This window comes from Heptranchias perlo, chromosome 1 (genome assembly GCF_035084215.1).
Source record: "Heptranchias perlo isolate sHepPer1 chromosome 1, sHepPer1.hap1, whole genome shotgun sequence".
In the NCBI taxonomy this organism is placed as follows: Eukaryota; Metazoa; Chordata; class Chondrichthyes; order Hexanchiformes; family Hexanchidae; genus Heptranchias; species Heptranchias perlo.
Window position 1 is genome coordinate 49996134 of NC_090325.1, and position 27011 is coordinate 50023144.

Genomic DNA, 27011 nt, shown 5'->3' on the forward strand with positions numbered 1-27011 from the left:
AAATTGAGAGTGTCAGCTGGCAAGTCAATCATTTTATTTTCAGTTGAGAAATCCAGATGAAGGGTCAGGCTCATAGTGCAAGGTTGAAAGAAAGGGAAAAGGAGGCAAAATAAATCAGTAAATAGTGAATAGATGGCACCAAGCTTGAGTTTTAAAGACTGTGAACTTGCAGGAGAAAGGGAAGACTTGAGTAGGATAAGAAGTTATCACAGTTTAAGGTCCTGAGAAAGGATGAATTAAATTGGTAATCAATATTGTGAGATCATGGAGAGGCCAAGTAAACCTAATTCTAATCATCAAATAATGGTCACACACCCAGACTATCTAGTAGAGTCATTGGATATTGATCTGAAATGGGAAACCTGGCTGATTTTATCCTTCGCTAACTTACAAGCACCAAGGCTAATTTTATGGCCTCTGTCACAGCCCCAGCTAAGTACCACTAGATCAGCCCACACAGGGGATTGACCTTTAGACCTCCTCGGCCTGTATGCCTTAGTTCTACACTAGGCATTGTATTTACAAGCTAAGTATTGGAGACCGTTGTTTAAAAATAATGAGTACCTTCTAAAATCTGGTCATCCATCGACAGTGGATTCTTAAAGTTGTTCTGTTAAAAGACAGATTTATCAACTCATTTCAGAAATATGAGAACTGTTACAAAGCATACTTCATCAAGAATTGCTCGCATAGAGGGGAAACACCGACATGGACTGGTTGGGCTGAATGGCCTGTTTCCGTTTTGTAACTTCCGTTTTTTTTCTGTGATTAAGAATTAGCATAGGCATCTCAAGACATCTAAAAATGCAATTTTTTTTATATTGAAAAGAAATCACATTCAAGTATGGATTTTATATCTTGCACCTTAAACAGAAGCCAAGCTAACATTATCAAGGTTGTAATCAAGGTCATGCTATATTGGAGAGCAATGCGACCATACCACTTCATCCTGTGCAAACTGCTGAACAGAAGGACATAAAAACTTATTGAGTCCAATCAAGTACTTTTATTTGATCACCTACTCACCATATCCCTTAATCCCCTCTCTAGCAACACACCTATTTGCTTCTTGAACCATTTATGTTCTCCATTTTAATTACCCTCACTGCCAACATATTCCAAAAGTCTAATACTGTACTGTTTACATAAAAATGTTTCACCTGACTTCACTTCTGACTCCTAACTTTTAACTTATGTCCCCTGGTCTCTGAATCCTTTGCTATAGTGAACAATTTGCCTGGATTTTCCTTCTGTTACCGTGTACTATCTTTATACCATTAGCATCAGTGCGATGCTGGGACTGCTCCAGACGGAGAGTGTTATTTTGTGTTATCTACTTATCCTGATTGAGGAAGGAAAGTGAATTCTGTGATTCTGCAAATGTATTGCATTTATGTAACATCATGTGATGCAACATGTTGCTGTGCATTTTGGGCTAAAAACTGACAGACCAAAAACAGATCTCTGTTACACCGCAGATGTTGCATGGGACTTCATATATGAAACTACTCCTTGGATGCAGTCTCATTTTCAAATCACAGAGGCATCAGCCATGTAAAGCTGCTGTTACGTTGTGCAACATTCATGCTAGTGGCGCCACTCCACAGGTCTCATACACCCATAAACTTGCCTGGATTCATGAAGGGCGACAGATCTTAGCACAGCGTAAAAGGAGCGTAATACTATGGGGTTGGCATGTGATAGAGATGACATGGTTCCGCTGAATTGTTTACCTGTTCCTGTTAATGGAATTGTTTAGCTGTTCACTGCTGTTAATGGAATTTCAATAAAGTGAATACTATTTTGTCTACATTAACCCAAATTGGACCTCATCACCCTTTGTTTGCTACACAATTACATTTGTTTCAACAATCAAATGAAGCTACAAGTTAAAAGAATAAAATGTTTACGTGCTAGAAAATCTTCCATTAGAGAACGTAATAGAACAGAAATTGTTACCAATATTTCAATGCAAACTATGAAGCCTGTTCTCTTCTGTTACCATGCTCTATCTTTATACCGTCAGCACCAGTGCAATACTGGGACTGCTCCAGACGGAGAGTGTGTGAAGGGCAGTTAGGGATGGGCAATAAATGCCGGCCTCGCCAGCGACGCCTACATCCCATGAACGAAAAAAAAATCTGTACATCTATAAAGGGAAAATAATTAGTTCTTCATTTTGTGAAATATACATTCTAAAGAGTAATGGCAATATATGTTTTCCCCCATTACAACAGTAGCTGCACAATATAAGTCATTCTACATGTAACACTTTAGCCCTGATTTTAACCCAACCTGGCAGGCGGGAACGGAGTGGATGAGCCGTTAAAATTGTGAAATCGACTTACTGCCTTGTTTCCACCAGAAACCTACCATCTGCCATTTTAACTCTGGAGCTGACTCATATCAGATTCACTGCCACCAGAAACCGGCAGGTACCTCATGAATAAATCAAAATAGGGGTCTGATGACATCATATGATGACATCAGCGGCAAACCAGCTGAGTAAAACTTAGCAGCGTTGGCTTCACAAACTGATTGTCGTGACTGGAAGCTGAATTTAAAGGGGCACTTACCTGCAAGCACTTTGGCCATTAGGATCTGTGTGCTATTGTGAGTAATGCATTTCCAAGCCAGATCTGAGCTTCCAGTTTACTTCTTTCTGATTGTTTTCCTTCCTTTACCGACACTCATTAAGCACTCACTGCTTATCATGGGTGCTGTTTATGCTTCACTCCTTTGGATGGATAAACAGTTGGAGAAAGAGCAGCAACAGCAGCCACAGCCTGAGTAACCAGGACAAGCAGCAGCTGGACCTGTTAGAGAGGGGGCTGCTTGTAGAAGGCCTTACCCAGATCACAGACTCTGTTGGCTGAGTTATTTTCTTGGATATTTATGAGGGCAGTGCTGGAGGAGGCTGCGCTTCACGAGGCAGGCTGTCGCTGATTGATTCAGCCTTTTGCAGCAGGACCTGTTGCCTGCTGGACCAGGAGGCCATGCTGTACCAGTGGTTGTCAATTTGCCATTGCCCTTAACTTTCTCACCACTGGCTCCTTCCAGGCTGCTACAGGGGACATCAACTATATCTCCCCGTCTGCAGTGCACAGCTGCAGTAAACAGGTCACCGTTGCCCGCTTTGTCAGATCAACCAGCACACTATCTTCACGATGGATGCCAACAGCCAGAATGAGAGAGATCTGAGATTTGCAGCAACGGCTGGCTTCCGTCGTGTTCAGTGGGATAACAGACTGCACTCATGTAGCTATCAGGACACCAGAAGATGAGCCAGCCACTTATGTGAACAGATACGGCTTCCAATCCATAAATGTTCAACTGGTGTTTGATCACTGCAGAAGGATAATGCAAGTCTGTGCCAGTTTTGCTGGTAGCTGCCACAACGCCTTCATTCTGCGAAACTTACAATCCTCCCACTTTTCCACCTATCAAACAATGTCAGAAGATGACTGCTAGTGGACAAGGGACACCCCCTCCACACCTGGCTGATGACACCCCTCTGCAACCCCACCACGCCTGAAGAATAAGAACATAAGAACATAAGAAATAGGAGCAGGAGTAGGCCAATCGGCCCCTCGAGCCTGCTCCGCCATTCAATAAGATCGTGGCTGATCTGATCCTAATCTCAAATCTAAATTCATGTCCAATTTCCTGCCCGCTCCCCGTAACCCCTAATTCCTTTTACTTCTAGGAAACTGTCTATTTCTGTTTTAAATTTATTTAATGATATAGCTTCCACAGCTTCCTGGGGCAGCAAATTCCACAGACCTACTACTCTCTGAGTGAAGAAGTTTCTCCTCATCTCAGTTTTGAAAGAGCAGCCCCTTATTCTAAGATTATGCCCCCTAGTTCTAGTCTCACCCATCCTTGGGAACATCCTTACTGCATCCACCCGATCAAGCCCCTTCACAATCTTATATGTTTCAATAAGATCGCCTCTCATTCTTCTGAACTCCAATGAGTAGAGTCCCAATCTACTCAACCTCTCCTCATATGTCCACCCCCTCATCCCCGGGATTAACCGAGTGAACCTTCTTTGTACTGCCTCGAGAGCAAGTATGTCTTTTCTTAAGTATGGAAAGTATTCCAGGTGCGGTCTCACCAATACCTTATATAACTGCAGCAATACCTCCCTGTTTTTATATTCTATCCCCCTAGCAATAAAAGCCAACATTCCGTTGGCCTTCTTGATCACCTGCTGCACCTGCAAACTAACTTTTTGATTTTCTTGCACTAGGACCCCCGGATCCCTTTGTACTGCAGTACTTTCCAGTTTCTCGCCATTAAGATAATAACTTGCTCTCTGATTTTTCCTGCCAAAGTGCATAACCTCACATTTTCCAATATTGTATTGCATCTGCCAAATCTCCGCCCACTCACCCAGCCTGTCTATATCCCCTTGTAGGTTTTTTATGTCCTCCTCACTCTCTACTTTCCCTCCCATCTTTGTATCATCTGCAAACTTTGATATGTTACACTCGGTCCCCTCCTCCAAATCGTTAATATAGATTGTAAAGAGTTGGGGACCCAGCACCGACCCCTGCGGAACACCACCGGCTACTGGTTGCCAGTCCGAGAATGAACCATTTATCCCAACTCTCTGCTTCCTGTTAGATAACCAATCCTCCACCCATGCCAGAATATTACCCCCAATCCAGTGATTCTTTATCTTGAGCAATAATCTTTTATGTGGCACCTTGTCGAATGCCTTCTGGAAGCCTAAATACACTACGTCCACTGGTTCCCCTTTATCCACCCTGTACGTTATGTCCTCAAAGAACTCAAGCAAATTTGTCAGACATGACTTCCCCTTCGTAAAGCCATGCTGACTTTGTCCTATTAAATTATGTTTATCCAAATGTTCCGCTATACAGGTATAATGATAGCCTCAGGAACATCATAGAGCATGCCTTTGGAAATTTGAAGCAAAGATTGAGGTGTCTTGATCCCTCTACAATATGGTGCAGACAATGTGGGCCGCATCATTGTAGTTTGCTTCATTCTGCACAACCTGGCAATGCAAGGAGGATGGGAGTTGAAGGAGGCACAGCAACAAGAAGAGGCATTGTCAGACAAGGAAAAATTGGCTGAAGGTGTGGGAGAACCATAAGAACAAAGGTCAGCAGAACGCACTGCAGCTAAACACGCCAGGGAGCAGTTAGTAGGCCAGCACTTTTAGAGACCTCCTCAATCACCTTACCTGAAATGTCAGAAAAGTCCTTTCAGCATTAACAGTCCTTGTTATCCCTTCATCACTCTCTTGATTCTGCCTTGAAGAACATTGAAACAATTCAGCTAACCTCTGTGCCAATGATTTTTTGACAATGCAGAATATGAAGCTGTAATGAGAAGAATCTATAAACCAATGTTACAAATGTAATAAAGGTGTTGATTTTAATTCCAAACACAATACTGTAGTGAATTTATTTGTCACCTCAAGTGATCAACCCATAGTGCTTTTCTTAAAAGACGGTTTACTAACTCGATTACTCCTATGAGGTGCTCAACAGAGCTGGTAGAAGGATGCTGCTGTCATATGGGGATCCTTGAGGTGCTTGTGGCCGGCAACTTCTGTGGGCGCTTGAGCCTCAGGGGCTCTAGCTGCATACTTCATCACTTCGGCTGCTGCTGGGATAGTCTGGCCCAGCTGGCTTTCTGGCACTGTGCTTTTGAGACACCGTGCAAATATAACTTCATAGACTCCAAATCAGCAGGAACTACGAAAAGCAGATTGTGCTTGACAAATTTACTGGAATTTTTGAGGAAGTAACGGAGTTGGTGGATATTACAAATTAATGATTTTCAGAATTCTATCCGGTTCATGAAGAAACCCCTGGGATTCAGGAAGAAGTTGTAAACTGGATTACTAATTGGATGCATAATGGGAAACAGAAGGTGGCAACAAATCTAATTTAGCAGCTGTGACCTCAAGCATTTGTCTAGGTCCTTTATTGTTAATAATAGTAATATATTTATTAATGACCTTGATTAAAGTGCCTTAAGTAGTGTATGCATTTGAAAAAATATATACTATGTACATTTATTACATCTGGATGAAGTATGTGTTTACGCATGTTTTTTCTTCATCTTTGTAAATTTTAAATTTTTATGTAAATGCTGTACAGATGTCGCTTAGAAAAGTTTATAACATTAAATAGCTTCCCCCTTCTCATTTCTCACATGATAATGAGCATCTCATTATATCAAAGTGCTAACTTTAAGCTGACTAATCAAGGGTGGTAACCATAGGAACAGGCTGTTTTCAGCTGGATGTAATTGGCTATTTAATCTGTGCTATGGTTTTCCTTTACATTCTTCAGCTGATGAATGGCGGCTTGTGATAGATATAAGAAAACATTCTTTGTACTTTAAATGTTTTTGTTGAACTAATGAATAAAATATATATGAATATTTTGTAAGGATAAAGGAAAAAGAGTAAAAGTGGGAAATATGAACTAAAGAGAGAAAATGTTGCAAATGCTCAGTAAGCCTGATAGCTTAATGCTTGAGGTGGAATCATATTTTTCACCTCTGATGACAAATATGCATTGCAGCATATTTGTTTTTATTCTAAAAATATATTTTCTACCTCATGTTTTCTGCAAAGAGACTATTAATATTGTCTAGTCCAGTGAAATTGCAATGTCCCTCGTATCTCATTGTGGGGTATCTAACATGGCATTTCCCCATTGAATTTTTTTTAACAAACTAGTTAAATCACATGTAGGGTAATCACTACGAGTATAATAATGTTCAGTGATATAAAGTAAACTGGTCAAAGTAACCAAATATAAATTCAGTGAACAGGTCAGAAAGTAGCTTCTGTAATAGAAGTGCTGCTGAGGTTTGGCTTCAAGTTGAAGGATAAAGACTGCATTAGTAAATCATTGTAAAACATGGTGATCATTGTGGTTTCTGAGGTGTCCCATAACAGCTCTATTACAGAATATGCTAAAGCAGTCGAATTTAAAATAAATCCAGCCAATTTACCAACAAAAAATGTCTTCAGTCTTATAAAATAGGTCTCTCGTCGTTTAAATTTATCATCAAAATGATATTGCTATCAATGGACTGTTCCATTCACGATGCTATAGGGTGAATCTATGTGTGATCTTGACTCATGACATCATACAGTAGAATAATCCATATGGAAAGAGGAAAGCACTGTTATTCCAACACAAACTTTAAGATGTATGATGAATTTTTTTTAAATGCTCGATTTTAATAGGGATCCATTTTCAGAAAGTTATCAGCATAATTTTCTTCAAAGGGAGGGAGGTTGAGAGACCAGGATATGATGGGGATCATTATAAGTTACTTCTAGTTATTTTTGTACTGTTTGGTCTTGTGCTGCAGGTTTCAGAAACCGAGAAAGGGGCTGAACGTGAGCGTGTGGAAGCACCTCTGCTGAGTTGTCGAAGTCCAATACCAGGCAGTAGTGTAATGAAATTCAGAAGCAGATCTCAAGGTAGGCGGTGTAATTACTGCCTTTGACAATATCCAGGGCTATTTACTGTTAACCGTGTTTTTCTTTTAGTCCATATGTTCCTCAGTGGTTTTCCAAAAAGAAGCCATCGTAGAAGCATAGAATACAAAGCAAATCAAAAGAAAACAGGTTCTTGTGGAGATTAAAATGTTCATTTAGAACCAATATATCAAAAATTGCCTCTGAGGTAGTGGGTTAGATTTTTGTCCTTACCGTCTGGGCGCTAAGCAGAGGGCAGAGAGCTGAAAGGAAAGTCTAGCCGGGAGGTTTGCTTGACCCTTATAGACCCCACCAGATATTCCTTCCATTAATTTCAAAGAAAGAAAAAATATGTACCCCAGTATGTTGTAAACCACATGAGATTCGGCCTTGAGCGGGTTCAGGTAACCCTGATCCTGAAGAAATCCAATTTGGATGCAAGAGGCCAATCCAACTACACAAAATGTTACCTACTTTTCTTGCATATTATAGAAAACTGTGATATTGTTTGTTGATTTGAGCTGCATTGATAAATATTCTGTCATTTATTTTGGTCATAGAGTAAACAAGCTGTTTGTAACTCTTAGATTCTGATAAGCTAATTAAACAAGTTAACGTGCTTCTCCAATGGCTGAGTGAGTTTACCCAGTGAGCAACCAAGTCATACATTCAAGGGAGGTCCCAGGTTGGTTCCCTGGTTTATGCTGATTTATCTGATCTCAGCTGAACCTTAACTATTTTGGAATGGACTTTTGGAATAGATGGGGGAAAATTAGCCTGGGTTTATACTCATAATCATTATCCAGTGACCCTTAGTGCTAGTGCTGTGTGTGGACATCGGTTGAAGGCAGGAGCAAATTCTGTTGATACCCGCCGCTATCAAATAACCTGCTCAGTTAAATAAGTACTCAGTGTCAAGGCTAACATATGAATAATGGCAATTTAGCTAAGGTACCACAGAGTACCCACCACAGAACTGTGCCCAGCAAAGGATCTTTGGGAGAGAAGGGGAAAAGAGAAAATTGGAAAAAAGTTAGTCTAGAAAAGAGAAGGCTGAGGGGTAACCTAATAGAGGTCTTTAAAATTATGAAGGTGTTTGATAGGGTAGACGTAGCGAAGATGTTTTCACTTGTGGGGGAATGCAAAACTAGGGGTCATAAATAAAAGATAGTCACTAATAAATCCAATAAGGAATTCAGGAGAAACTTGTTTACCCAGCGAGTGGTTAGAATGTGGAACTTGCTACCACAAGGAGTAGTTGAGGTGAATAACATAGATGCATTTAAGGGGAAGCTGGATAAGTACATGAGGGACAAAGGAATGGAAGGATATGCTGATAGGGTTAGATGAAGTAGGGTGGGAGGACGCTCGTATGGAGCATAAACACCAGCATAGACCAGTTGGGCTGAATGGCCTTTTTCTGTGCTGTAAATTCTATGTAAATCTATGTAATGAGCTTTCCTAATATATTTCAGTTGCGTGGTACTCAAGTTGTACATGCAACTAAATGCTAAGAAGTTTCTATTCCAATGTGTGCGCATGCAACTTTATAAAATAAGGTCGCTACAGATCTTCCTCTGTACAAGTGGTTGAGGATTAATTTTCTGGCTTAGAACTGGTATTGAAACATGTGTTCGTGCTAACTTTTTGCTTGGGATGAGTTTGTACAGGATGTCCAATTGTGGAAGCCCTGGTGCATATCTCAAATGCAGCTACAAACCAATAGAGACTGATAATTGTAAAGATATTTACCTCAGTCCATTCTACAATGATACCTTGGTTCACATATCATTCAGTTCTGGTTATATCTGCATTTTCTCAGGGGATGGAGTGGAAGAAATCCAAATTACATCTGTAATTTGTCTCAAACTTCATCATGTGACATAATGTCACAACAGATTAGCTTTATTATATATCTATTATTTACTAATGTGTAATATATATTTAATAATTTAAAAAATCTTAAGTGAGAAATATGTAAATTGAGTAATTTGTTTTGTTTTGTCAGCATCTGCTTTGGGAACAAGTACCGAACAGTATTCATATTTGGATTATTATTGGATTCATTCCTGAATGCTAAAAGTTTTCCCAATTGGAATTATTCTGGGTGCCAGGTTGGTTGTCCAGTCTAAAACTGTTCTTTGAAAATTAAAAGAGATCCTGCACAGGCCAACAGGGTTGGGTTGACAATCCCTGAAATTGCAAGCTGTAAAGTGGCAATGTTTTAACTGTGTTATTGCACTGTTGCTGTGTGCAGCTCTCTAATAACATAAAGCCGAAGAGGCTGGGGTAATTTTCCAAATTCATGCTCCTAACATATAACCTTGCTTGTCGGAAGTGCACTGTGGGAATTTGGGCATACCAACCCACGATTTTGCAACCATTACTTAATGGATGAAAAATTGTGGGGGTCGAACCTAAATTCCTGACATGCATTCCTGGCAGTCGAAACTCCCAGTGAAAATTTGTAAAACTACCCCTCTGATTCCCACTTCCGTTTTCTTCGACAGGTGGAGGGAGCCGCTTGGAATCTGTCGGTGAAGATGATGAGCTGATTGTGGAAAATGGTGAAGCAAGTTGTGACATGTCAGAAAAGCCAGCACGAGGAGGCCGCAAACATTCCCTTCCCCAGCAGCTTGATGCAGTCGGTACTAGACAGGTGTGTGCCCAGCTGATTTCTGTGCCTAACTCAGTCATCAGGTATGCTGCAGCTAAGATGGTAATGCTTTCACCAACTGGTTCTTCTTTAGAAGTCCTAAATTTGATTTCATGAGCGATAATTTGGACAGAATAGCAAACTACTCACTGATTCACAAAACATCACCAAATGTTTTCTAACCACAAAAAGTGGTTTTCCTTAGTGCTTTTGTCATCGTATTTAGGAACCTTTGGAGGGATGATAGGAAGGGAATTCCTTCTGAGGAGCTTTTCTGAGATACTCCATTGTGGTAACAGGATATCTTTTGAGGGGTGCGGTTTGCTTTGCGATGTAATTTTCAATGTGCCCAATTTCTGTCCTGTCACAGGGAGAGACCATGGGGTAAATTTTAACTCCACGAGCGGATGGGTTGGGGGTGGGTGGGAAGGTAAAAATCGTAAAAAAGTAAATCCTGACCCCAACTCCCCTCCAACCTGCCCACTTTCAGTTTTAACAGAGGCTGCGGGCCTCCATTTTAATAGTTTTTTTATTTTTAACTCTTGGAGGCCGGGATTCCCGGGCCTTTTGCTTCACGCCACGTTAGAGGAGGCGAGGAGGCCCGGCTCAGCAGGTATGTGCCTTTATTGCACAGCTTGTGGGCCAGGAGGAGCAGGAATGTTTCCTCCAGGCCCAACAAGCTTACCTGCTGTGATCCCACACGCGCAATTGTCCGACCCCCTCCCCATGTCCGACCCCCTTCCCATGATTTCTGATCCCCCATGATCTCCGACCCCCCCCCCCCCCGAGCTCTAACCCCCCCTCCCCCCAGCGTCTGACCGCCCCCCCCCCCTTGACTGAACCCCGAACCCTCCGATGACCGACCCCCTCCCACCCCCCAATCTAAGACTTATCTGCTGGCATCTACTCCCTGGCTGCTCTCCCATCCAACTGACAGCCAGCCTGTCAATCTGGCTGGCCTGTCAGGCAGGAAACCTACAGAAAAATCATAAGGATGGCCAGGAAAGCCGTACCTCGGGTTTCCCATCAGGAATTCCCCCCTCCACCCCGCCCTCTTCCCAGTTCCCCGTTAAAATTTACCCCCATGATTTTCCCTACGTTTTATTTTATACATTCCCTCCTTTTTATCTCATCAAGCCCACAACTAAAGTTTTGGCCTTAGTTGGTTGGGATAGTCAGGCCATGAGTCAAGACAGCACACTTGTTTAGCTTAGGAAGGGAACACTCTCTTGCCAGTTTCTTTCCTTCCCTGTAAAGGGCAAATTTACCCTCAGAGGAAAGGCTAATTACAAACATCATTTGAGGATAGTCTTAAGGGTTAATTTTATGACTCATGAGTGGATATTGGGCATCCTGGTATGGAGACCAACACGCCTGCATGATTTTCCATTGATTCATTTTAATGGATAGAAAATCATTTGGAGCGCACTGACCTCCATGCCAAAATGACTGATCTATGCCCACATTGCACAAAGCTCAGTGCCAGGAGCGGTAATTTGTAAAATCTACCCTTACAGGTTATTCTCTAGTTGGGAGTCCAACACTCTATTATAGACTGCATACTATCTTGATAGAGTGAGTTATTACCATTGCAGAAATCCCAGTTCTACTCTGATGTAAACTGATGAGTGAGATGTTGATTCCACATTACGCTTTCTTGTTCTTTGTGTATATTTTTCAGGAATATCAAATAGTAAAAAAGTCAGCACGTTCCTTAAGCACAGTTCAAGTGGAATCACCATGGCGACTAGCCCAACCCTCAATCATCTCTAATATTGTTCTAATGAAAGGACAAGGAAAGGTAAGCGTCTGCTCTTATCAAGAGTTACTTTAATTTCTCTCTTTCTCCCCCCTACATTTTACATGCTATTTGTTCAGCCTTATTGGGATGTGTCTAACCCCAATGCCTGTGCAGGCAGAATGAGTTGATTTACTCTAGCCCCAGGAAACTGAGGCAAAATGTAGTCCCTGGTGCTGACCCAACTAGGATCAGTTTATTCAGCCTAGACCGAGGATAGAATGGGGGTGCTTTCATATCTGCACTTGCTCACTAAGCCATCAGTGGTTTTCCATGTAAGAAGCTTTAGTCTAGACTTCCAGCAAAATCAAGGTGTTTCCCAAGAGAATAAAAAAGTACGGAATAGCAGAAAGCTATACAGCCTATCAAGTCTCTTTCCTGCACAGACTGTGTACAAGTTGTATCATAGGTTCGTGCACCTGAAGAAGGAAACCAACCACAGGTAAACCTCCAGGAAATTAGGAAAGTGGGAAAATACAGGGCTGGAAAAGACTATAGTTCATCTGGCTGGTCCCAAGAAGAAAAAAACTCTTGACGTTACTCTTAAATCCCAAAAGGTAATCAACCAGACCTCCAGCACATTAATCCATCTTTACAACCGATAACTCCCATTAGATGCATTCCATAAGTAAATCATTCATGGTCCCAGCAGCGCATGAACCGTTGTGTTCCATAGAATCGTACTGGATTGAAGGTTATTAAGATATAAGGATAGACCCAGAGGAAGAAATCATGGGCAGAACTTTCAACTTCAGCAGGGGTGTAAAACGGGCGTTGCGGATTGGACTCCATTGTGCACCATTGACATCAGTGGAACGAAAAATTGGGCAGGGTGTAAAATGAACGTCCGTTTTGCTGCCACACATTCTGCCCATGATTTCTTCATCTCTGTCTATTATCTTAACCTTTAGTCTAATACTCAAGAACTGGAAACATTTCTGTTTTCTGAAGAAGTCAGTTGAAGTCAGCATTAACCATTTCAGCTGGACCTCCATTCTATGAATCCACTATGGTGAGGTAAAAAGCATTTCTTATAATCTTGCTAATTTTATACTTGTGTTCTCAACTTCTGAAATCTCAGTGCAAGCTAAATAACTTGCTTACATTCACAGTTACCCAGGTTTCACATTAGTTATAAAGAATTGGGTTATAATCTCTGTCAATTTGTCTATCTCATGGTTGTGAGGCAGATAAACTAACTTAGGAACATAGGAACAGGTGTAGACCATTTAGCCCCTCGAGCCTGTTCCACCATTCAATGAGATCATGGCTGATCTGTGACCTAACTCCCCATACCCGCCTTAGCCCCATATCCCTTAATACCTTTGGTTAACAAAAATCTATCAATCTCAGATTTAAAATTAACAGTTGAGCTAACATCAACTGCCATTTGCGGAAGAGCGTTCCAAATTTCTATCACCCTTTGCGTGTAGAAGTTTCCTAACTTCACTCCTGAAAGTCCTGGCTCTAATTTTTAGGCTATGTCCCCTAGTACTAGACTCCCAAACCAGCGGAAATAGTTTCTTTCTATCCACACTATCAGTTCCCCTTAATATCTTGAAAACTTTAATCAAATCACCCCTTAAAATTCCAAGGAATACAACCCTAGTTTGTGTAATCTTGCCTCGTAATTTAACCCTTAGGGTCCAGGTATCATTCTAGTAAATCTACGCTGCACTCCCTCCAAGGCCAATATATCCTTCCTATGGTGTGGTGCCCAGAACTGAACACAGTAGTCCAGGTGTGGTCTAACCTGGCCTTTGTATAGCTGTAGCATAATTTCTATCCCTTTGTATTCTCCTCTAGATATAAAGGCCAGCATTCCATTAGCCTTTTTGATTATTTTCCATACCTGTCCATGACATTTTAATGATCTATGTACATGGACCCCTAAGTCCATTGTTTCAAGCTTTTCACCATTTAGAAAGTAGTCTGATCTATCCTTTTTAGGTCGAAAAGTGGATGACCTCACATTGAAATCCATTTGCCACAGTTTTGGCCATTCACTTAATCTATTAATAGCGCTCTGTAATTTTATGCTTCCATCTACACTGCTTACAATGCTGCTTATCTTTGTGTCATCAGCAAACTTGGATATGTGGCTCTCTATCCTGTCATCTAAGTCATCATCTAAAACACATCCTGCCAATTTGAGTACCTGCCCATTATCCCTCCTGTCTGTCTCCTGCCGCTTAGCCAATTTCCTAACGAGGTCAATAATTTGCCCTCAATTGAATGAGCTTCAACTTTAGCTAACAGTCTCTTATGAGGGACTTTATCGAATGCCTTCTGGAAGTCCATATAAACAACACCCATCAACATTCCCCTGTCCACTACTTTAGTCATCCCTTCAAAAAATGCAATCAGATTTGTCCAGGCATGACCTGCCCTTTACAAATAAGAACATAAGAAATAGGAGCAGGAATAGGCCATATGGTCCCTCAAGCCTGCTCTGCCATTCAATCAGATCATGGCTGATCTCCGACTTCAATTCCACTTTCCCACCCATATCCCTTGATTCCCCTAGAGTCCTAAAGTCTATCCATCTCAGTCTTAAATATATTCAGTGACTCAGCATCCACAGCCCTCTGGGGTAGAGAATTCCAAAGATTCACAACTCTCTGCGTGAAGAAATTCCTCCTCATCTCAGTCTTGAATGGCCGACCCCTTATCCTGCAACTATGCCCCCTACTTCTAGACTCTCTAGTCAGGGGAAACAAGCCCCTTCAGAATCTTATATGTTTCAATGAGATCACCTCTTATTCTCTAAACTCCAGAGAGTATAGGCCCATTCTACTCAACCTCTCTTCATAGGACAGCCCTCTCATCCCAGGAATCAATCTAGTGAACCTTCGTCGCACCTTCTCCAAAGCAAGTATATCCTTCCTTAGATAAGGAGACGAAAACTGTATGCAGTACTCCAGTTGAGGTCTCGCCAAAGTTCTGTACAACTGTAGTAAGGCTTCCTTACTCTTGTACTCCAATCCCCTTGCAATAAAGGCCAACATGCCATTTGCTTTCCTAATTGCTTGCTGTACCTACATACTAACTTCTTGTGTTTCTTGTACGAGGACACCCAATTCTCTCTGAACACCAATATTTAATAGTTTCTCACCATTTAAAAGATATTCTGTTTTTCTATTCTTCTTACCAAAGTGAATAATCTCACATTTCTCTACATTATACTCCATTTGCTACCTTCTTGCCCACTCACTTATTCTGTCTATATCCCTTTGCAGACTCTTTGGGCTCAATTTTAAAAGTGAAAAACAAGCAGGGTGGGGGGGGCATTGAAAATTGCCATTTCAGACCCGCCTCCAACCCACCCATTTCCGGTTTTCACCGGGGTGGGAAGAAGGGCGGGCGACTAACCCACTCTCAGGAGGCGGGTCGGGCCTTAAAACCTTTCAAGGACGCTTCGGGCCTCCATTTTTCTGGACTTCCTGGTTTCAATCCCAGGGGCCGGAATTCTTGGGCCTTCTGTTTTACCCCTCGTGAAAGGAGGCGAGAAGGCCCGAGACCAACAGGTAGGTGTCTAGAAAGACACAGCTTGTGGGCCCGTAGGAGCAGGAGCGCTTCCCCCAGGCCCAACAAGCCTACCTGTACCGACCCTGCAATGATCGCGGAACCCCCCACCCCGATCGCAGACCCCCATCCTCCCCCCCCGACCTCGATCCTCCCCCCCAACTCTGATCCTCTGACCCCGACCCCCGATCCTCCCCCTCAACGATCGTGGAGCCCCGCGATGACCCCCGATTGCGACACCCCCCCGTGATTGACCCCCGATCCCTCCCCCCCCATGTCAACCTATGCCAACCTATGCCCACCCGTGCCCCCCCCATCCATACAAACAAAGACTTACCTGCAGACTTACCTGAACACGTCCTCTTCCTGCCTAGTCGCCCGTCCGACTGAGACCAGCCTATCACTCAGGCCAGTCAGTCGGATGGGAAACCAAAAAAAAATAAAAGATGCCCTTATGTCAAAATCGTAAGGACGTCCGGGCAACCCGTACTAATAGGTTTCCCGTCCTCGATTTGACACCTCCGCCCTTCCCGGCTCGGTTTTAAATCGAGCCCTTTGTGTCCGCCTCGCAGCTTACTTTCCCACCTAGCTTTGTATCATCAGCAAACTTGGTCAGCAAATCCATGCTGGCTCTCTCTGATCAGCTGAAAATTTTCAAGGTTTCAGTCACTGTATTCTTAATTATAGACTCTAATAATTTCCTGACAACAGATGTTAGGCTAACTGGTCTATAATTCCCTGTTTTCCCTCTCTCACATTTCTTAAATAGCAGAGTGACATGTGCAATTTTCCAATCTAAAGGAACAGTTCCTGAATTGAGAGAACTTCGGAAGATTATAATTCGGGCTTCTGCAATGTTCTCACCTACTTCTTTTAAAACCCTGGGATGGAAACCATCTGGTCCTGGGGAGTTGTCACACTTTAGTGCTATTATTTTCTTCATTACTGTTAATTTGCTTACATTAATTATGGTGAGTCCCTGTCCCTGATTCAAAATTATTTTCCTTGGGGCATCCAGCATGCTATCCTCTTCCTCTATTGTAAATACTGACACAAAGTAATTGTTTAACATGTCCGCCATTTCCTTATTTTCATTTACAATATCACCATTATCAGTTTTTAAGGGGCCCACATTGCTCTTGACCACCCTCTTTTTCTTAATTGTAAAAAATTTTTGTGTTGATTTTGATATCCCTTGCAAGTTTCTTTTTATACTCCCGATTTGTAGCTCTTACTATCTGTTTTGTCACCCTTTGTTGTTCTTTGTATCTCTCCCAGTCGCCAGGATCTGTGCTATTTTTTGCATTTTCATATGCTTTTTCTTTTAGTTTTATGTTGTCCCTTACCTCTTTTGTCATGGCTGTTTTTTTTTGGCATGTACAGCTCTTGCCCCTTAAGGCAAGCTGGTTCTGTATCACGTTAAATTCTTGTTGAACACCTCCCACTGATATTCAGGTGCTGAGTTACTGGCGATGTATATCCAGCATTTCTTGTTTTTATTTCAGATTTTCATTTTATCTCTAATATATGTATCAAGCTTTATTTTAATATGGGTGGATTTGTTGGGCCTATCTTGTTGCTAAAAATTCTTATGTTCTTATGCTGATATATGCTGCAATAGCAGTAACTCTTTCCAGATTACAGCTGTGCCACTCTGGAGCTGGCTGGTAGGGATGCAAGTTTCCAAACTGCAAAAGCTGATGCCTCCAGTGTTTTGCAAACTTTGATCTAATAACACTGGTACAAATAATGCTACGGTGAAGTTTCTGATTTCTTTCCTCCGATGTTGTGATTGCAGCATCTGTAGTAGAGATAAAAAGAAAACCTGAAATAAAAACAAAAAGTCCTGGATATACATCGCTGGTAACTCAGCACCTGAAAGAGAAAAACAGAATTCTGAGGAAGAGTCTACCAGAAATGTTAACTGAGCTGCTGTGTAGTTGCAGCATTTCTTTTGTCAGTTTTAAATGTCTGTAGTTTAGTCTTTAATGTTAATAGTTGTCAGTTTTTCCAGTGGCAGGGGACATCTTTGTCATTTTGGAAGCTTCTTGATGTGTCCTGTCTTCTCTCCAAATCTTTTCAGCCTTGGTGGTGTCCCTCAATACAAGCCTTGACCTTTCACCTCAGTTTCTCAATAAATTTTTAAAAAGCTTTGGTAATTAGGAATGTTACCTCCCTGGGTGTATTTTATCCTGACGGAAGAAAGGAATTGCTGGACAGATATGTTTCTTTTCTGAGAGAACTTAAAACGTTTAACCAGAATAAATTGTTAAAATTGTGACAAGTCTTAATCATTTCATTTTAACTGTATTTCCCAGGGTCTTGGTTTCAGCATAGTTGGTGGCCAGGATTCTGCCCGAGGCCGGATGGGAATATTTGTTAAAACTATTTTTCCAAACGGAGCAGCTGCTGCTGATGGGAGACTGAAGGAAGGTCTGAAATCTGAATCTTTGAGCCTCACTAATTATCTTAATAATTGTAATAGATAAGAGCAATTTTACAAGGACCAGTTGTCATTGATTATTTTAAATTTCAACAAAGTACAATCAAGTTCCCAGGTTTCGTTGATCTTGCCATTACTGGATTAGATCCAAAGTTTCATATTCCATTTACCATTGGATTAGGCCTATATCTGATATCTGTGTTCCTGCCAACTAATGAAACTATTTTACAAATGTGGTTGTGAATGTGCAGTGACTTTTTTACCTTCTGTTTTATTTGTGATTTCTTCAGCCAGTCCCTGGTCAGAGAAGGTAGGATGACAGTCAGTATATAGGAGGATGGAAATGATCCAGGTTGAGCAGGCTTTTTTTAGGATTACAAGATTTAGTTATGAAGCCAAATCTTAAATTGTTTTAAAGTTACATTAATGATAAATATCTCTGAATTAAGACCAGGAATGGGCTCACAAGGTTTGACTTTAGTAAATTTTCTACTGTATCAACTTTTGAGCCTATGTTGGTTGCAAATATGGTCTCTTGAAACAGTCTGTATCTCACACCAAAGGTGGGGGTATGGGCTCTGATCAATTCAGATTTTGAGGTTTTTTAAGACAGCTTACAAAATGCACATCAGGGAAAGGAAATAATTTCCACCAAGGGAGGTGGGAGGAGAGAAATGCTGAGGTATCGCAACTTTATAAAACGTGTTTTGTGGCTTGCAACCAAATGTTCAATGGTTGAACGGTCAAGATATTAAGCCGAATCTGATGACCCCATTATTTTTACAGTGTCATTCAAAGATCAACTTTAAAATAATTTAAGATTGGCTCCCCACAGTGCTGCAGTGACTTGTATAATATAGCTTATTATTTTTGGCTCATTAAGAGAACCTAATAAAACTGGCTGGTAGTCATTTTGTAAATTATATTTAAGCCTCACAGATGTTTCAATTGATTGTGAAAACACTTGTGACCTGATTTTCAGATTCTCAACATCTTAAGAATTACCCTTTTCAGAGTTGGTACTATCTGTGCCATAGAAAGCCCTACCTAGTTAAACAAGCAATTCAATTAGGGGAACAAAAACATGAAAAGCTGTTTTTGATATCAAAAAATAGTAAGCCTTTGTCCAGTAAGTCATTGTATTATGGTTGGATCTTAAGTGAAAAGGAGGAGTGCTTGTGCCATGTCTCACAGCATGTATAAATCCGGGCTTTCTCTGCAGTATAATTACAGTGAATATTAGTGTCAAAAATGTTAATTTTATTTTCTTTGCTCTCATTGGCAATTTACTTTTTGAAATTGGCTTTATCATCATATTGATGGAGTTTCATATAAAGGATATTTCTCAGCTCTCTTCTCGCATAATTATATGTTTATGCAGATTGGTAGACTGTGGCAGCAGTAAGTTTCACATAACTGCTCTCACTAAAAAATTTCTGCACTTCATCATCCCTAAGGTGCAGTTCCTCTAATCAACTATTTCATTGATTCTATAAATTTCCACCATGCCTTGCTCGCATTACTGAACAAACCGGTTTGAACCTGAGAGATTTGAAACATAGGAACAGGAGTAGGCCATACAGGTTGGTGAAGGCATCACCATGAGGGGCTTATTATTAATTACCACAAAAAAAGCAATTCATTTCTCCTTGGCATCAGTTAACATTATTGTACAGAGTGAAGCCCACTAACTTCCCCAGAAGTAATACTTATCATTTTCATTTGTAAACAATTTTACAACACCAAGTTATAGTCCAGCAATTTTATTTTAAATTCACAAGCTTTCGGAGATTTTCTCCTTCCTCAGGCAAATGTTTCAAGATCTCCTTGAAGCCTACGCATTTATACATATTGAACAATAATACATGGTGTTTACAGACTGCCCCTGCAACTGCCCGTTGCCAAGGCAATCACCGTGTTCAGACAGAGAGGTGTTACCTGCAGAACCTCCGAATACACATTCAACAAAAAAACAAACAGGGAAAAAAAACAGAGAAAAAAAAAAACACAGAGAGAGGCAGAAACATCCGGAAGGCAGAGAGAGCCAGCAAATGACCCATTATATTAAAAACAGATAACATTTGTTCGCTGGTGGGGTAACGTGTAGCGTGACATGAACCCAAGATCCTGGTTGAGGCCGTCCTCATGGGTGCGGAACTTGGCTATCAATTTCTGCTCGACGATTTTGCGTTGTCGTGTGTCTCGAAGGCCGCCTTGGAGTACGCTTACCCGAAGGTCGGTGGATGAATGTCCATGACTGCTGAAGTGTTCCCCGACTGGGAGGGAACCCTCCTGTTTGGCGATTGTTGCGCGGTGTCCGTTCATCCGTTGTCGCAGCGTCTGCATGGTCTCGCCAATGTACCATGCTCTGGGGCATCCTTTCCTGCAACGTATGAGGTAGACAACGTTGGCTGAGTCACAGGAGTATGAACCATGCACCTGGTGGGTGGTGTCATCTCGTGTGATGGTGGTATCTGTGTCGATGATCTGGCATGTCTTGCAGAGGTTACCGTGGCAGGGTTGTGTGGCGTCGTGGACGCTGTTCTCTTGAAAGCTAGGTAGTTTGCTGCGAACGATGGTCTGTTTGAGGTTGGGTGGCTGTTTAAAGGCGAGTAGTGGAGGTGTGGGGATGGCCATAGCGAGGTGTTTGTCCTCATTGATGACATGTTGAAGGCTGCGGAGAACATGGCGTAGTTTCTCCGCTCCGGGGAAGTACTGGACGACAAAGGGTACTCTGTTGGTTGCGTCCCGTGTTAGTCTCCTGAGGAGGTCTATGCGATTTTTTGCTGTGGCCCGTCGGAACTGTCGATCGATGAGTCGAGCGTCATATCCCGTTCTTACTAGGGCGTCTTTCAGCGTCTGTAGGTGTCCATCGCGTTCCTCCTCGTCTGAGCAGACCCTGTGTATTCGCAGGGCCTGTCCATAGGGGATGGCCTCTTTGACGTGGTTAGGGTGGAAGCTGGAAAAGTGGAGCATCGTGAGGTTGTCCGTGGGCTTGCGGTAGAGTGAGGTGCTGAGGTGCCCGTCTTTGATGGAGATTCGTGTGTCCAAGAAAGAAACTGATTCTGAGGAGTAGTCCATGGTGAGCTTGATGGTGGGATGGAACTTGTTGATGTTATCGTGTAGTCTCTTTAGTGATTCCTTGCCGTGGGTCCATAGAAAGAAAATGTCGTCGATGTATCTGGTGTATAGTGTTGGTTGGAGGTCTTGTGCAGTGAAGAAGTCCTGCTCGAACTTGTGCATGAAAATGTTGGCGTATTGGGGTGCGAATTTGGTCCCCATGGCTGTTCCGTGTGTTTGGGTAAAGAACTGGTTATCGAAGGTGAAGACATTGTGATCCAGGATGAAGCGGATGAGTTGTAGGATGGCGTCCGGAGATTGGCTGTTGTTGGTGTTGAGTATTGATGCTGTCGCAGCGATGCCGTCATCGTGGGGGATACTGGTGTATAGTGCCGAGACGTCCATCGTGGTGAGAAGTGTTCCTGGTTCAACTGGTCCGTGGGTACTGAGTTTTTGTAGGAAGTCTGTAGTGTCACGACAGAAGCTGGGGGTTCCCTGTACGATGGGTTTCAGGATGCCCTCGATGTATCCAGAGAGGTTCTCACACAGGGTTCCGTTGCCTGATACGATGGGACGTCCGGGTGTGTTGGCTTTGTGTATCTTTGGGAGGCAGTAGAAGTCTCCCACGCGGGGATTACGTGGGATGAGAATGCGTAGGATGCTTTGAAGGTCTGGATCGAAGGTCTTGATCAGTTTGTTGAGCTGGTGGGTGTGTTCTTTGGTCGGATCTGCGGGTAACCGTCTGTAGTGTTCCTGGTTGTCCAGTTGTCGGTATGCTTCTTTGCAATAGTCTGTTCTGTTCTGTATGACTATGGCTCCTCCTTTGTCCGCTGGTTTGATGACGATGTTGCGGTTGGTCTTGAGAGCGTTGATGGCGTTGCGTTGTGCTCGGGTGACATTCTGGACTGTCTTCTGAGTGCGGCTGATGAATCTGGCATTGACGCATTTCCTGACAGCTTGAGCATACATGTCCAGCTGAGGGCAGCGACCCTCCGGAGGAGTCCAGTTTGACTCTTTCCTCTTCGGTTGTTGTACCGCGGATCCCTCTGTCTGCTGTTCCGGATCGTCGATTGTCTCATTGGGTTCGCTGCTGAAATCTTGGGGTTTGTGGTAGAATTCCCGGAGCCGCATTCTCCTGATGAATTCCTCTGTGTCCGCCGCGAGACTAGTGGGGTCCATTTTGGTAGTGGGGCAGAAATTGAGCCCTCGGCTGAGAACTTCGATTTCGTCTGGTTGAAGGGTGTGGTCGGATAAATTGACAATAGACTTCCCTGTGGTTGCAACCGTGGTACCAGGGGAAGCTTGGTCGTTGCTGGTGGTGATGCCGAGTTTCTCAAGCTTCCTGCTCTTGGTTTTCATGTAGGCAGCGTAGTTCCGTTGCCTCGTCTGTTTGGCGGTATAACGTAGCTGGTCTGCTGTGTCCTGAGTACAGGTTGAGAGTATGGACTCTATCTTGGTTTCGAGGTTGTGGCGTCTGCTGTAGAGTTGGTGTATGAGATGGTTGCGGAGTGTGCGAGAGGTACGGCGGCAGAGTCTCTCAGCGTAATCCGAGTTGTATGTGGACTTGAGTGGGTTCGTGATCTGGAGTCCTTTCGGGATCTTGTCTGCTTTCTTGCAGCTCTGTAAAAACTTGATGTCTGTGTCTAAATGCGCGATCTTCTTGGATATCCTTTCCACTGTGAGCCGGCAGTTTGTGGTGTCGATGGTAGTCATGATGTGGAGATGCCGGTGATGGACTGGGGTTGACAATTGTAAACAATTTTACAACACCAAGTTATAGTCCAGCAATTTTATTTTAAATTCACAAGCTTTCGGAGATTTTCTCCTTCCTCAGGCAAATGTTTCAAGATCTCCTTGAAGCCTACGCATTTATACATATTGAACAATAATACATGGTGTTTACAGACTGCCCCTGCAACTGCCCGTTGCCAAGGCAATCACCGTGTTCAGACAGAGAGGTGTTACCTGCAGAACCTCCGAATACACATTCAACAAAAAAACAAACAGGGAAAAAAAACAGAGAAAAAAAAAACACAGAGAGAGGCAGAAACATCCGGAAGGCAGAGAGAGCCAGCAAATGACCCATTATATTAAAAACAGATAACATTTGTTCGCTGGTGGGGTAACGTGTAGCGTGACATGAACCCAAGATCCCGGTTGAGGCCGTCCTCATGGGTGCGGAACTTGGCTATCAATTTCTGCTCGACGATTTTGCGTTGTCGTGTGTCTCGAAGGCCGCCTTGGAGTACGCTTACCCGAAGGTCGGTGGATGAATGTCCATGACTGCTGAAGTGTTCCCCGACTGGGAGGGAACCCTCCTGTTTGGCGATTGTTGCGCGGTGTCCGTTCATCCGTTGTCGCAGCGTCTGCATGGTCTCGCCAATGTACCATGCTCTGGGGCATCCTTTCCTGCAACGTATGAGGTAGACAACGTTGGCTGAGTCACAGGAGTATGAACCATGCACCTGGTGGGTGGTGTCATCTCGTGTGATGGTGGTATCTGTGTCGATGATCTGGCATGTCTTGCAGAGGTTACCGTGGCAGGGTTGTGTGGCGTCGTGGACGCTGTTCTCTTGAAAGCTAGGTAGTTTGCTGCGAACGATGGTCTGTTTGAGGTTGGGTGGCTGTTTAAAGGCGAGTAGTGGAGGTGTGGGGATGGCCATAGCGAGGTGTTTGTCCTCATTGATGACATGTTGAAGGCTGCGGAGAACATGGCGTAGTTTCTCCGCTCCGGGGAAGTACTGGACGACAAAGGGTACTCTGTTGGTTGCGTCCCGTGTTAGTCTCCTGAGGAGGTCTATGCGATTTTTTGCTGTGGCCCGTCGGAACTGTCGATCGATGAGTCGAGCGTCATATCCCGTTCTTACTAGGGCGTCTTTCAGCGTCTGTAGGTGTCCATCGCGTTCCTCCTCGTCTGAGCAGACCCTGTGTATTCGCAGGGCCTGTCCATAGGGGATGGCCTCTTTGACGTGGTTAGGGTGGAAGCTGGAAAAGTGGAGCATCGTGAGGTTGTCCGTGGGCTTGCGGTAGAGTGAGGTGCTGAGGTGCCCGTCTTTGATGGAGATTCGTGTGTCCAAGAAAGAAACTGATTCTGAGGAGTAGTCCATGGTGAGCTTGATGGTGGGATGGAACTTGTTGATGTTATCGTGTAGTCTCTTTAGTGATTCCTTGCCGTGGGTCCATAGAAAGAAAATGTCGTCGATGTATCTGGTGTATAGTGTTGGTTGGAGGTCTTGTGCAGTGAAGAAGTCCTGCTCGAACTTGTGCATGAAAATGTTGGCGTATTGGGGTGCGAATTTGGTCCCCATGGCTGTTCCGTGTGTTTGGGTAAAGAACTGGTTATCGAAGGTGAAGACATTGTGATCCAGGATGAAGCGGATGAGTTGTAGGATGGCGTCCGGAGATTGGCTGTTGTTGGTGTTGAGTATTGATGCTGTCGCAGCGATGCCGTCATCGTGGGGGATACTGGTGTATAGTGCCGAGACGTCCATCGTGGTGAGAAGTGTTCCTGGTTCAACTGGTCCGTGGGTACTGAGTTTTTGTAGGAAGTCTGTAGTGTCACGACAGAAGCTGGGGGTTCCCTGTACGATGGGTTTCAGGATGCCCTCGATGTATCCAGAGAGGTTCTCACACAGGGTTCCGTTGCCTGATACGATGGGACGTCCGGGTGTGTTGGCTTTGTGTATCTTTGGGAGGCAGTAGAAGTCTCCCACGCGGGGATTACGTGGGATGAGAATGCGTAGGATGCTTTGAAGGTCTGGATCGAAGGTCTTGATCAGTGGTCTTGATCAGGGAACACTTTAGACATCCTTGCCTTTCAGAGTAAGAAGCAGCAAGGGAAATTGAAGCAACAGTCCTACCCTAAGCTCAGAGCTAATACCATTCTGCTTTCATGTCTTGTCCCATTTCACATCCACTGCTACACACAAACATCACACATAGCATCTTGCAAGCTGTTTGAAGGCATCCGAGCACAACGCAACGCCATCAACGCTCTCAAGACCAACCGCAACATCGTCATCAAACCAGCGGACAAAGGAGGAGCCATAGTCATACAGAACAGAACAGACTATTGCAAAGAAGCATACCGACAACTGGACAACCAGGAACACTACAGACGGTTACCCGCAGATCCGACCAAAGAACACACCCACCAGCTCAACAAACTGATCAAGACCTTCGATCCAGACCTTCAAAGCATCCTACGCATTCTCATCCCACGTAATCCCCGCGTGGGAGACTTCTACTGCCTCCCAAAGATACACAAAGCCAACACACCCGGACGTCCCATCGTATCCTCCGGAGGGTCGCTGCCCTCAGCTGGACATGTATGCTCAAGCTGTCAGGAAATGCGTCAATGCCAGATTCATCAGCCGCACTCAGAAGACAGTCCAGAATGTCACCCGAGCACAACGCAACGCCATCAACGCTCTCAAGACCAACCGCAACATCGTCATCAAACCAGCGGACAAAGGAGGAGCCATAGTCATACAGAACAGAACAGACTATTGCAAAGAAGCATACCGACAACTGGACAACCAGGAACACTACAGACGGTTACCCGCAGATCCGACCAAAGAACACACCCACCAGCTCAACAAACTGATCAAGACCTTCGATCCAGACCTTCAAAGCATCCTACGCATTCTCATCCCACGTAATCCCCGCGTGGGAGACTTCTACTGCCTCCCAAAGATACACAAAGCCAACACACCCGGACGTCCCATCGTATCAGGCAACGGAACCCTGTGTGAGAACCTCTCTGGATACATCGAGGGCATCCTGAAACCCATCGTACAGGGAACCCCCAGCTTCTGTCGTGACACTACAGACTTCCTACAAAAACTCAGTACCCACGGACCAGTTGAACCAGGAACACTTCTCACCACGATGGACGTCTCGGCACTATACACCAGTATCCCCCACGATGACGGCATCGCTGTGACAGCATCAATACTCAACACCAACAACAGCCAATCTCCGGAAGCCATCCTACAACTCATCCGCTTCATCCTGGATCACAATGTCTTCACCTTCGATAACCAGTTCTTTACCCAAACACACGGAACAGCCATGGGGACCAAATTCGCACCCCAATACGCCAACATTTTCATGCACAAGTTCGAGCAGGACTTCTTCACTGCACAAGACCTCCAACCAACACTATACACCAGATACATCGACGACATTTTCTTTCTATGGACCCACGGCAAGGAATCACTAAAGAGACTACACGATAACATCAACAAGTTCCATCCCACCATCAAGCTCACCATGGACTACTCCTCAGAATCAGTTTCTTTCTTGGACACACGAATCTCCATCAAAGACGGGCACCTCAGCACCTCACTCTACCGCAAGCCCACGGACAACCTCACGATGCTCCACTTTTCCAGCTTCCACCCTAACCACGTCAAAGAGGCCATCCCCTATGGACAGGCCCTGCGAATACACAGGGTCTGCTCAGACGAGGAGGAACGCGATGGACACCTACAGACGCTGAAAGACGCCCTAGTAAGAACGGGATATGACGCTCGACTCATCGATCGACAGTTCCGACGGGCCACAGCAAAAAATCGCATAGACCTCCTCAGGAGACTAACACGGGACGCAACCAACAGAGTACCCTTTGTCGTCCAGTACTTCCCCGGAGCGGAGAAACTACGCCATGTTCTCCGCAGCCTTCAACATGTCATCAATGAGGACAAACACCTCGCTATGGCCATCCCCACACCTCCACTACTCGCCTTTAAACAGCCACCCAACCTCAAACAGACCATCGTTCGCAGCAAACTACCTAGCTTTCAAGAGAACAGCGTCCACGACGCCACACAACCCTGCCACGGTAACCTCTGCAAGACATGCCAGATCATCGACACAGATACCACCATCACACGAGATGACACCACCCACCAGGTGCATGGTTCATACTCCTGTGACTCAGCCAACGTTGTCTACCTCATACGTTGCAGGAAAGGATGCCCCAGAGCATGGTACATTGGCGAGACCATGCAGACGCTGCGACAACGGATGAACGGACACCGCGCAA

At 43.9% G+C, this 27011-nt stretch overlaps 1 protein-coding gene across 5 annotated transcripts in view; it reads left to right on the forward strand.

The window, feature by feature from the left end:
- The window catches only part of pdzd2 (PDZ domain containing 2), a 365301-nt gene that overhangs the window by 224087 nt on the left and 114203 nt on the right, over positions 1-27011 (forward strand). For all 5 annotated transcript variants that reach the window (XM_067984873.1, XM_067984884.1, XM_067984901.1 and 2 more), the window contains 4 exons: positions 7372-7483; positions 9991-10139; positions 11818-11937; positions 17778-17892. In XM_067984873.1, the coding sequence (XP_067840974.1) occupies positions 7372-7483; positions 9991-10139; positions 11818-11937; positions 17778-17892 (496 nt within the window). The remainder of the gene's footprint in view (positions 1-7371; positions 7484-9990; positions 10140-11817; positions 11938-17777; positions 17893-27011) is intronic.